The sequence below is a fragment of the Physcomitrium patens genome, chromosome 6, assembly GCF_059467195.1.
Source record: "Physcomitrium patens ecotype Gransden chromosome 6, ASM5946719v1, whole genome shotgun sequence".
Lineage (NCBI taxonomy): Eukaryota > Viridiplantae > Streptophyta > Bryopsida > Funariales > Funariaceae > Physcomitrium > Physcomitrium patens.
In genome coordinates this window covers 6,865,148-6,876,139 of record NC_143415.1, presented here as the reverse complement: position 1 = coordinate 6,876,139, position 10,992 = coordinate 6,865,148, and the positions used below count along the sequence as shown (strand labels likewise).

The following is a 10,992-nucleotide window of genomic DNA, read 5'->3' as shown; positions in this document are numbered from 1 at the left end:
TTTTCGCATTCATCGCAGTTTAAATTTGGGTCATCAACCGTCAAACTCTAGCCCAGTAGTCTTGGTTATGTACTGGTCTGGGGGATTCGAAAGGCTCTCACAAAAGCGGCGTGGTTAGGGAACGGAAATTCAGCTGGAGGCGGCCAATCAAAACAGGAAGCTATTATTGGGTGGCGGTACTGGTGTGTGCCGTTGGCTTCGATTCCTTTGCAAGTCCAAGCTGGAGTGGGGCAGTAGTGGAGGGAAAATCCATGTGCGTGAGTCTATGGGTGGTAGAACGCCCAAGGTGTAAATGACGAATAATGTTAACGCATCCCTATGTTAGTGGTTGGTGAAAAGGAATAAGACATGTTGCTGAAAGTTGACATTTTGCACCCATTTATCCTTGCCAGTAATTTCTATCTTGCTTTGGTAATTAAAGCGAAGTTCAAGACAATCGAGATCTGAGGTTTAAAGCTATGAGGATAACTAAAATCCTACCGATTGAATCATTTCCCTGCAATTACGTTGAGATATTGTGGGTTTAGACCCCGACTGTAAAGAACTTAGTTGAGTGGTCGAAGTCTTGAATCGTCTTTCCATGCTTTTTGATTTACGCTTGGAAACTCCGTCTTTCTCACACTATGTGGGAGCTGTTAAAAACAGCTGGGCAGTTGGACATACCATCGAGCGTAAAAACTTACTGGTACTACTCGAATTATAGTGAGAAAAACAAGACGAGAAGAACCGATACGAAAGAATAATGTGCACACAGAATCCCCATACTAACGCAGAATCTTGAGGATGTTTTAGGAATGTTATGATTCATGCGAATAAGTGCTTCAGTAAATCTGGTGTCAGGCAAGCTGCTGGCATATTCGAATGCCTACTACCGGACCTTCCGTTCCTGCTTTCATGGTGTGAAACTTCACTTTCAAACCTGTCTCGCAAAGCAAACAATTCCTGTGAGTTACTTAAATTCAAATTAAATGAAATGCCCCTCATAGGCGCCCCACTAATTGTATTTTCATGCGCTGGGCTCGAGAGAGAACATAGCATTTGCAACTTGCCAGGTATATCTTGAAGATAAATTCTACATTAGGATCCAGCAAGAGCGATAAACCGAGGGTTCTTAGAACCTGTTTACAACACCGTTTTATAAATGAGGGATCCTATCTCATGGCCCGGAAAACAAATGAATGGAATCATCCTTCTGAATGGCAGGCTCAAGTGTCAACACCTTGATTAGGCTGAAGATTAGTGCATGCTGCCGCTCCATGGGATGAGGTAATTCCCTTAGGCTGCCATTGCCCAGGGGGAGCATTCCAACTACTCAAATTGAGGAGACCTGTTCATGACCAGGCACTAATGAAGCTTACGAGATACATAATCCAATTCTACTTCGATTCGGTAAACAAGATGCATGACTTTGGAAGAACAAACAAAATGAAACTTATTTAATTCGGGAACGGATAGCATATGGTTTCACAGAATTATCCAGCGAACCCAACCGCTTTCCGGGCGAGGTGCGAGTGTTTTATTCTTTCCGAGCAAGTTAATAAACATCCTCACGGAAAACTAACCTGAAATAGCAAAGTGATCTGTAAATCACTTGATTATGAAACAATCGGGTGTTAATAAGTTAACGTTGAAATCCACCGCACGCAAAGTAGACGGGTGGAATGTGGGATTTGTACCGTGTGTCCCTTTGCTACGAAGTTGTTTGGCATCGAAGATACAAGCGGCAGCTTCGCTGCAGTGACCAGCCACAACACGCATACACACTTGCTCATACTTCCATTCGCGATCCTTGTATTCCTTATTCAAGAAAAGCTCCCAATGCCGAGCATCAAGTGTTTGCATAGTTCCTGATCCAGTGAAAGGAATAGGTCAACCCAAAACCAATTCGCATCATGTTGAAATCTGCAACCAATCAACTGTGGTTCCTATTCACATTATGCTTCAATCCATATTTTAATCATATTTCAAAGGGATCAATTGAATTCTGAGATTAATAGAAATGTAGAGTTACAGTGCCTCCAGCCGCTGCATTTGAGTCGAGCACAGCAGATGGTTTACCTTCACAAGATGCGAGGTTGCAAACAGGGCAATGCACAAGATGCAGATCTGGAAATAATCCGAAAGTTTTCTTTTATATCAATGAGCTTATTGAGTAAACTGCTGTAAAACTAATTTTTCACAAATTTAAGGGACTGCTGTACAGTGAACTCATATATTTAACTAAGTGAGAGCTAAAATTTGTGCACATCACGATACCACTCTTTTCAAGCAACTTGACAGTAACTTGCGAATTTCTCACAATATTTGAATTCAAAACACCTCTCGTGCTACTTCCCGAGTATGCTTCCAAGTAATAAACCTTGACGACTAAAGAATGACATCACATACCTGCAATCCATATTCCCCTCTTAACATTCGAAATTGCGAAGGCTTTGAGCAGTAAGCTGTCTGATTCAGAGGTGTTGCTTTTCTGGGAGACTAGTCTCATTTCCCTCAATTTATCAGTTGCAACAGCTTCTCCAGATTCTAATCTAAACACACCTATCCTCATCCAATCTGCACAAGGTGTTCAGAAGTCGTAATAAATAAACTCTCCCTTTCAGAGGCTGTGAATAACTTTCTTAAAATCGTCGCTTAACTTCACTATTCCTTGATGGTTAATTTCATAATAACGCCCAGTAGAACTAAATCAAAAACTTGAGAGCCACTGACATCCAACATCAACTGAGAGCCAAGGGGGATCTTACTTTACCATTGTCATCTCTCTGCCTAGAACATAACAATTACAACCTGTTGATAACCTGGTAGAGAAAATCCCTCGAATTGACCTTGGACAAGTTTCTAGAAACTCTAGAACTTCATACATGTAAAAGTACAGGGAAACAGAAGCTGCAATATCAATCTTCAGTGTATGTAGCATTATCATTACTGCTTTCCTACCTCAAATTAGCTTTATTCGCTCTCAGACAATGCATGCATAATTAGATTAGGTCATGAATGAACAGCCAGACACTGTTAATATCATGAGCCTGTTTACTCACGGGGAAGAGGCGGTACGATGCACACTTACCAATATGTTTTTCAGTCTCATGATGGCTGAATGTGTGACTTCCATCTGTATGAAAAGGTCACAACATAGCTATGCATGAGCACGACGTTAAGTACATCACAAAGAGAACAACGGCAGATCTACTCAAGGACTCTCTAGATCAACGATGAAAGCGGCAGCAACAACATTATCCCTAAACGTTCAACTACAGAGTCAAGTTTTTTTTCTCGCACCACATGCTGCTAGGTACAGGCTCATCCAGCTAAACGCAGGTCTTAAATCGATTGGAAGAGCTCCAAAATCACGAAGAAACACTGATTTCCAAATTAAATCGTCCTTCACCATAGCGCAAAGGTGGCGGTTCGTAAGTGCCAGACGCAGGAGACATTTGACGTCCAAGAACGACATTATGCTAATCCAGATGTCTTCATTAAACCTGCATGTAGTTCCCGAGTTGAAACTATGTACCGAACGTCACATGAAATTACTTAGTGCAGATGATTAATTCAAGATATGTGCACTTCGGCGTAGTCTCAAGGGGCAAGAAGGTATCCTAAGTAGCCATCTAAATACACTATTGCCCTGCAATGATTTGTACATGTTTTAAAGACTTTACGACCAACTCACAGATACTGCATTTGATTGCACCACTTATTTTTATCAGCTGACCAGATTACTGCCGATCATTGATGAACTTGAAACTCGTAAGTTCAAAGAACATAATCTCACACATAATGAGAGCACTCAAATCAATTGACTCACCATGCTTCGGTTTTCGCCTTCTTCGGCGACACAGAACGCCTCCTTCGGCAACTGAGCATCGGAGATCGTGCAGGCTGAGACGAGAAGCAATCTGAGGACTCATCTACTTGAGAGAAAGCTCGCATCGCAGATCCCATCACAGCCTGCTCTGCAACAGCTTCGCGCGCAAAAGTCGTAGACGGGAGAATCAGCACAAAAAATTGCAGAAAGCACTCATCGTACCTTTGGTGCAACGCAGTGATGTAAACCGGGCGTTGCCATCCTTGTGCACACCAGTTCTTGAGAGCTCTGACCACTGCAGAGTCGATTAACATGCTTCGACACTTTTAAATTTTTGTGAACCTCGCGAATCAAATAAAAAGTTGGGGAACCTTTCGCCCTTCTCTCTCCTTGTCTGGGAACATGGGCACTCCGAGCCTGGGAACTTGCGCACTTCAAACAAAGAACTCTGGACTCGCGACTGCCCTGAATATTCCTCCAAGCATTCATACTTCATCTGAGCCAAATCTACTGTTTTCTGAATGCTGTTCACAGGACCCACTACTAGTATATGATTTTTTAGAACTTTTTTTTCAGTAGCTAAGAATTTCTTGTGATATCACGTCTTTCTAAAATCAAAATTTTAAACATTTTTTCAATAAGTGGGATGCATATATATATATATATATATATATAATGGAATTGTAATTCTTTTTTTAAAAATTATCCAATCGGGAAATTTCCAATAATTGAAAACAGAATATTCAAACTTGAAAGAAAATAAAAAAAGAGTATTAAATTGAACTCAAACACACTTTGCAATTCATTGAAATTGTAAGGTAAATATTAAAATGCAAATTTTCTCATTATCCTCTGCAGTGGTTTACATTTTTGCAGGATTTTGTTCATCAATTCTCACATCAACAATCATCCTCATCCAAATTTTAAGTTCATGTATTTTGTATTAAATGTTTTGCTCAATTGCTTTTATTTTATTCTGGATGTATACATTCGTGCAAAATAATTTTTTATTAGATGTTGTAGTAATAAGTGTCTACACCAAATTTTTCTCAATGATCCAAGTGTAAAACATAATCTTATGAAGTCACTTGAATTTGTTGCCTCATCTAATCAACTCTAGCTCAAATGCATATTCAAGCCAATGATTAATAGATATACATAAATAATATATTTACTATTCACTCATGTATATATTTCTAAATTTGATGCTACTAAGACGTAGTTTTGAAAATGAAAATAATTTGGTAATAAATACTATTGAACTTTCTAATTTTAGTTACTTTAATTTATCTTTGATATCAATACAAAAAATTTCATTTGCATTAATCATAGAATGGGATTAAAATAATTATAATGAGAGAATTTACAAAAAATCCTATTACGATTGAATTATAACTAATTCATAAAAAAACCCGTTTATCAAAATTTATTCTTTATTCCAATAGTGATTATTCGAGTCCAAAAATCAAATTTGGTCCGTGCGTGATAGCTGCGGAAAGTAAAAGAACGTTCATCCAAAATCCAATGCGTTTTCATTCAGAGGATGCAATCTCCTTTATTGCAGCCCCTTCTTGACCTTCCAGTACCTTCCGGTGTTCTGTTGATGATCCTCCGAGAGGAATCCGTCTCGCACCACCGAGGTTTAAGTGTGGTGTCACATCTAGAAATTTGGCGTCGTCTGAGAGCTCTGTTTGTGGTTCCGTCTGCGCTCGCGTAGTGGGCTGGAGCAACCATTCATTGTGGTTGAACCCCAAGTAGGAATCTGTACATGTGGTGGTTCTAGTTGTACGTGGGAATTTTATTCTTCCTTCCGTAGTTGCACTATTACGTTGTCCTTATCTTCTTGCAAGTCCACGGTTTTCAGGTGGTTTGGAGGCAGCGCTTCTGAGAATTCGTCTTTTGAATAGCTAGGCGATTTTCATTGAATTTTGTGAGCAAAGTAGAGTGGGATGGCGACTTCCGTGGGGGCTGCGACGCGGAATTTGGCCAACGCTCAACAATTGCAGCAAAAGTCACCTCCTGTTTCATGTAATTCACTAGCTGTGTCTCAGGTGGTGCTTGCCCAGCCTTCCAGGTATTTATTCGCAAGGGTTCGCTTTGTACTGATGTCAACGAGTAATGTATTGTGCCTCTTAGGCGAAGCCGAATTCAGAGTGTTCGACATGGATTGCTGTTACAGGACTGAAGCTTAGTTAATTGTTTACACGGGTAAATGTGCTGTATGAAGAGCTCCAACTCTGAATTTCCAATCAGAGGATACGTAATTTTATGAAGTTCATTCACGGAATTTGTTGGATGTGTAGTCACTTTGTAACTTGTGATAACTTTTACAGGGTTCGCGGTGGCTTGGTTTGTGGTTATGCTTCAAGCACATTCTTTGCTTCAGAAACTCCTTTTTCCTTCGTGGCTCGTCCAATGCCAAGGCATCACCAGCGACGAAACGGAAGCTTTGTAGTTTGCGCTGATGCTGTAAGCTTTTTTTCCTCTACTCCTCGCACGGCATTGTTGCAATTGCCAATTGCTGAGACGACACAATTAACGCTTCCAAAATTTGAAGAGCAACTGTAGGTTCTATCTACGTTTAGCTACAATAGCAACAAGCTCCTCCAGACTGTAGATTTTACAGAGATTAATAATAGATGTACAAGTTCCGTGGTTGCTGTGGATGTTTACCCTCATTTCATACTTCAAACTTCCTGTAGATGTTTAGTAAGCCAGGTGTGTTTTTGCGCAGCAATTTATAACTAGTATTAAGTTGCTGTAGTAATTTTGGCACTTGCAACTGTCTTGGTTGGACAAATTTTGAGGACAAAAAGGCTCTTGGTGGTGGTCTTCGGCATAGTAGGGTTTTTGGATTTTCATATAGCAGCAGTTTTCAGGTTGTTTATTTCAGTAGTTCATTTCATAACGGTATCCTCGACAATCATGATCTACGCATTACAAAGAAAGTAATGTACTGGTGATTCTGAATGCTTGGCTTTGTCATTTGTTTACATGTTCAAATACTATTTAAGTAGATGTGTTATAATTTATTTTTTTTATTTTTGACGTCAATGCGCTGGTTGTCTTTAGGATTATTACGCAACACTTGGTGTGGCGAAAACTGCTGACAAGTCGGAGATTAAAAGCGGTACGTGTCACTCAAATTGTCTCCCTTCTCGTTATGCCCTGTCTTTTGAAACTTATCATATTGAAAATGAGATTGATAGCACGGACATTTACTTCTTTAGTGATAGAGGATTTTTCCGCTCATGATTGCATTGGTTTTGTACTTTTGTGGTTGCAGCTTATCGGAAACTTGCAAGGCAATACCATCCAGATGTGAACAAGTAAGTTATGGTTGGATCATTGGTTTGGTGTTAATTTATTTGTGGTTGTCCGCTGAATTGGTTCCAGTTGACCAGAGTAAGTAACAATGATGTTTATCTTTGTTAACAGAGAACCTGAAGCCGAACAGAAGTTTAAAGATATTAGTAACGCGTATGAGGTAATTTTAATCTCAAATTTTCAAAATAAATTTAGAATTTTTACGTCACCTTTAATCTTTTTAAAGCAATACTCTTAATCGGAAATTAAACATTAACGAAAATGGCAGATCAATCTTGAAGTAGGGATTTCGTCTCTTAAAATGTATTGTATTTGAATTGTGTGTGCACTCTTCAAAGCTGACGCTAATTGTCTTTATTATTTGCAGGTTCTCTCTGATGATGAGAAGCGATCAATTTATGACAGATTTGGTGAAGCTGGTCTTAAAGGTGCTGGAGGTGCAGGAGGGACTGGGGTAAGTTACCTCGTATATATTCCAGAGGCGTGTATATTTTTGCTAGCTGTAACCTGTGTATTACATCCCCTGTTTTAACATTGGAAGTTCTCACTTTTTTTTCTTCTGTGCACTGCTTGATGAAGGGTTTCAATAATCCCTTTGACCTTTTCGAGACATTCTTTGGAGGAATGGGCGGTAGAAGTTCCGCCCAGGCTCGAAACAGGCCCGTACAGGGTGACGACGAGCGCTATGACCTACTTCTTGATTTCAAGGAAGCCGTGTTTGGCACAGAAAAAGATATAGACGTGACTAGACTGGAAAGTTGCAATACATGTGCTGGTTCTGGAGCGAAACCCGGTACAACTCCCACTCCGTGCAGTACCTGTGGAGGTCAAGGACAAGTGATGACTACCGCTCAAACTCCTCTAGGAATGTTTCAGCAGGTAAGTAATTGAAGGTTCGCTTGAAGTTCCTGTAGTTCTCGTCCAATGTATTTCATTGTGTGCCTTTGAGGTGATAAATACATTATTCGCTAACGTTTGACGGCTTGTTAATACTGGTTGTGTTTTTTTTGACCCCTCTTATATTTATGTGTAGAAACTTATCCAATTGCACGTGTGACGTGCCATTGTTGCGATCGTAACTGCGCAGGTGACAACATGCCCAGCATGTAAGGGTTCCGGAGAGATTTCGACGCCATGTTTAACGTGCTCAGGCGATGGACGAGTAAGAAAAAGCAAACGCATAAGCTTGAAGGTACCCGCTGGCGTTGATTCAGGGAGCAGGCTCCGAGTTCGATCTGAAGGAAATGCCGGTCGCAAGGGTGGTTCTCCTGGTGACCTGTACGTCTTCATCAATGTAAAGTCTGACCTCGAGTTGAAGAGGGATGGTTACAATATTTATGTCTCAGCCAAGGTTTCGTATATAGATGCAATATTAGGAACAACTGTGAAAGTGCCAACTGTAGATGGATTTGTAGACTTAAAAATTCCTGCTGGTACGCAACCTGGAAGCACGTTAGTTATGTCTAAAAGGGGCGTTCCATTGTTGGGTAAGCCTAATTTGCGAGGTGATGAGCTAGTTAAGGTTGTAGTCGAGATTCCCAAAAAGTTGAGTTCGGAGGAGAGAAAGCTTGTCGAGGAGCTTGCAGAAGTGTCGAAGCCAAAAGCTGGTAGCTCTAGGTGATTTCTAGCTGGAACATTCGAGATAGATTAATTAGACTGTAATACAAAGATATTTTGTAGTCTCAGAATTGAGGTTAGTCGCGAAAATTACAGGAATTTGTTTGCATTGCAGGAAGACCTATGCGCTGCAGCTGGGTCTGCCTATCTCTCCAATTAAGATAGAGTATTCAATTCTTTGTTTCCACGATTCAAGCCTTCTTTCAATTCCTCTTACACTCTAGGCTGGTGATCTTTTCTGTATCCTTTTCAATCTTTTTCATTTCAGACTACTTTTATTAAATAGCCTCATTCTAGGAACCAATCTGATAGTTGAAAGTAAATTTGGTGAACACTTGTGTTTTGGGTGTAATGTCCATTAACTCGAGAGCAATCACAAGTTCTCAGTATTTCGTCTATTAGAGAGGTTATGAATACTTCGAAAGGCGCCTTGCTGAACTGCTTCAACCTGGTCAACAAACATGAAAATGTTTGTAAACTTGTCACAAACGACCCCTTTTCTCCCTGCCATTCTTCTCAGTTTAGATACCAATTTGAATAACAAGGGTCGAAAGGCTCCCCTAGATCTTGTTGGATGAACATACTGCAGCCTCTGTTTCTATAGGGTTAAGAAGACCTAAACCTAATCTTGGGCTTAAGCTTACATGAATTAAGGCTGTAAAAACTATATATAAATAATATAAGTTGTGAGACTACAATGATATTATTGGTAATCTCTATATGTATTGGATCACTTCTTCATGGTATCAAAGCAAGACTTTGTATTGAGTTGTTTCACCATTTCTTTCTCTATTCATTTTGTTCTTTTTCTTTATTTGTATAATTGTAGATTCTTCAAACTTCTCACTCTTCCTACATTCTCTCTACTATAGTCTTTCAAAATATTTGCAAACATTGTTCATAAGAACTAATCAAATAATACTAGCTTAAAATGACATGTACACTAGACAACATAGTGGAAGAGAAAAACCTCTTAAATGGCTACAATTATAAAGAATGGTGATCCTTCATGTGCAGTTGATTCTAGAGAGATGTCTTACACGATGCATGTACACCATCCACACATAAGACAACTTCATCACTTAGAGACAAAGGAATAGTTGATTCAATTGATCCAATCTTCACAACAATTGAATTAGACTTGTGGCGCAAAAGAAGCCCCAAAGCAATAGTCTATCTGCATTTATTTGTTACTTGCAAGATATTGTCCTGCATCAAAGACATAAAAGATTCCAAATTTATATGGATACATCTACATGAAGTATTTTAAACAAACACTATCTCAAATACAATGGTTGTACTAAACAAATAGAAGCCATTAGAATACATAAAAATCATGATGTGTCATCTTTTAATTTGTCAATTTATAGCATTATTACAAAGCTAATATAAAATTTTGAATTTTAGGATGATTAAAATTTATATTGGAAAAAATTAAATCTACAACACAACTTTTTGTTACAAATAAAAATAATAATTTAATAATTTAATAATCTTTTAAATTATTGTGTACAAAAAATTTAATATATATATGCTTAATAAAACTATTTCTATTAAAGTTTAACATTATTATATTTTTTCTTTTGTTATTTTTTTTTAAAATAATTTTTTTTGGAAAAAAAAGTTATTATCTTATAATTATAAAGAATTTTTAATATTATTCCATAAAACACTTATTATTTGAATCACAAAATATATTTCTCCTTAACTAAAATATTTATTCAAATAGTAAAATTTAAATCTACAATATTATTTAGATTTTAATTTTTATAAGAAAAATTAATAATATATCTATATATATATGTATGTTACTAAAATAAATAAAGATAAATATAATTAAATAAAAATTTATTAGGTAAATAAAATCTTTCTTACAAAACTTTAAAGAATTTTTGTAGATGCAAACTAGAACTATAGATTTCTATAGATATGCCATACAACATTAGAAACTTGTATAAGAGGTTTTTTACTTGTTCAAAGCCATGTTGAAAGCAAACTACAAATTTGATGCTTTAACTACAACCCTTATGATTGTTAAGAAGCTTCCACAAGACCTTCTTGATAGCTTGTATATATAGAAGTAAGAATGAGGCCATTTTATATAAAGTTGTAAAATTTTAAAATATAAAATTATTATAATCATAATGAAATTAATTTTATAGTATATTATTAAAAGCTAAATAAATATTTTTTTAAAAAATATATTATTTTTTAAAATTTTAGATATCTTAAAAATA

At 37.7% G+C, this 10,992-nt stretch overlaps 2 protein-coding genes across 7 annotated transcripts; one reads left to right on the top strand and one right to left on the bottom strand.

The window, feature by feature from the left end:
• Positions 1 to 378: 378 nt before the first annotated feature.
• On the bottom strand, positions 379 to 4,158 carry LOC112283183 (putative F-box protein At3g61730). Of its 6 annotated transcripts, XM_090251078.1 has the most exons (9): positions 4,034 to 4,129; positions 3,812 to 3,885; positions 3,283 to 3,509; positions 3,071 to 3,115; positions 2,389 to 2,556; positions 2,059 to 2,106; positions 1,677 to 1,847; positions 1,220 to 1,327; positions 379 to 919 (listed from the first exon to the last, which is right to left on the bottom strand). In XM_090251078.1, the coding sequence occupies exons 1-9, from the start codon at positions 4,070 to 4,072 to the stop codon at positions 837 to 839; spliced, it is 963 nt and encodes a 320-aa protein (XP_090107204.1). In that variant the 5' UTR covers positions 4,073 to 4,129; the 3' UTR covers positions 379 to 836. The 6 variants fall into 6 exon arrangements, with proteins under 6 accessions (XP_090107204.1, XP_090107201.1, XP_024377370.1 ...); XM_090251075.1 differs by having other exon boundaries at positions 3,812 to 4,158; XM_024521602.3 differs by having other exon boundaries at positions 3,283 to 3,485; positions 3,812 to 4,158.
• Positions 4,159 to 5,494: 1,336 nt separating this feature from the next.
• Positions 5,495 to 8,945, top strand: LOC112284123 (chaperone protein dnaJ A7A, chloroplastic). Its single transcript, XM_024523703.3, has 8 exons — positions 5,495 to 5,885; positions 6,145 to 6,280; positions 6,884 to 6,941; positions 7,098 to 7,140; positions 7,250 to 7,298; positions 7,506 to 7,592; positions 7,718 to 8,017; positions 8,226 to 8,945. The coding sequence occupies exons 1-8, from the start codon at positions 5,761 to 5,763 to the stop codon at positions 8,757 to 8,759; spliced, it is 1,332 nt and encodes a 443-aa protein (XP_024379471.1). The 5' UTR covers positions 5,495 to 5,760; the 3' UTR covers positions 8,760 to 8,945.
• The last annotated feature ends 2,047 nt before the right edge of the window (positions 8,946 to 10,992 follow it).

What these genes read in the sequence shown, in the direction of transcription:
- LOC112284123 (XM_024523703.3), top strand. Translation starts at nt 5,761, where the DNA reads ATGGCGACTTCCGTGGGGGCTGCGACGCGGAATTTGGCCAACGCTCAA. An exon ending in ATATTAGTAACGCGTATGAG is followed by an intron (nt 7,299 to 7,505) that starts GTAATTTTAATC and finishes TATTATTTGCAG; the next exon opens with GTTCTCTCTGATGATGAGAA. An exon ending in GAGGTGCAGGAGGGACTGGG is followed by an intron (nt 7,593 to 7,717) that starts GTAAGTTACCTC and finishes TGCTTGATGAAG; the next exon opens with GGTTTCAATAATCCCTTTGA.
- LOC112283183 (XM_090251075.1), bottom strand. Translation starts at nt 4,125, where the DNA reads ATGTTAATCGACTCTGCAGTGGTCAGAGCTCTCAAGAACTGGTGTGCA. An exon ending in AAGGCGAAAACCGAAGCATG is followed by an intron (nt 3,510 to 3,811) that starts GTGAGTCAATTG and finishes TTCGGTACATAG; the next exon opens with TTTCAACTCGGGAACTACAT. An exon ending in CAACCTCGCATCTTGTGAAG is followed by an intron (nt 1,848 to 2,058) that starts GTAAACCATCTG and finishes TCACTGGATCAG; the next exon opens with GAACTATGCAAACACTTGAT.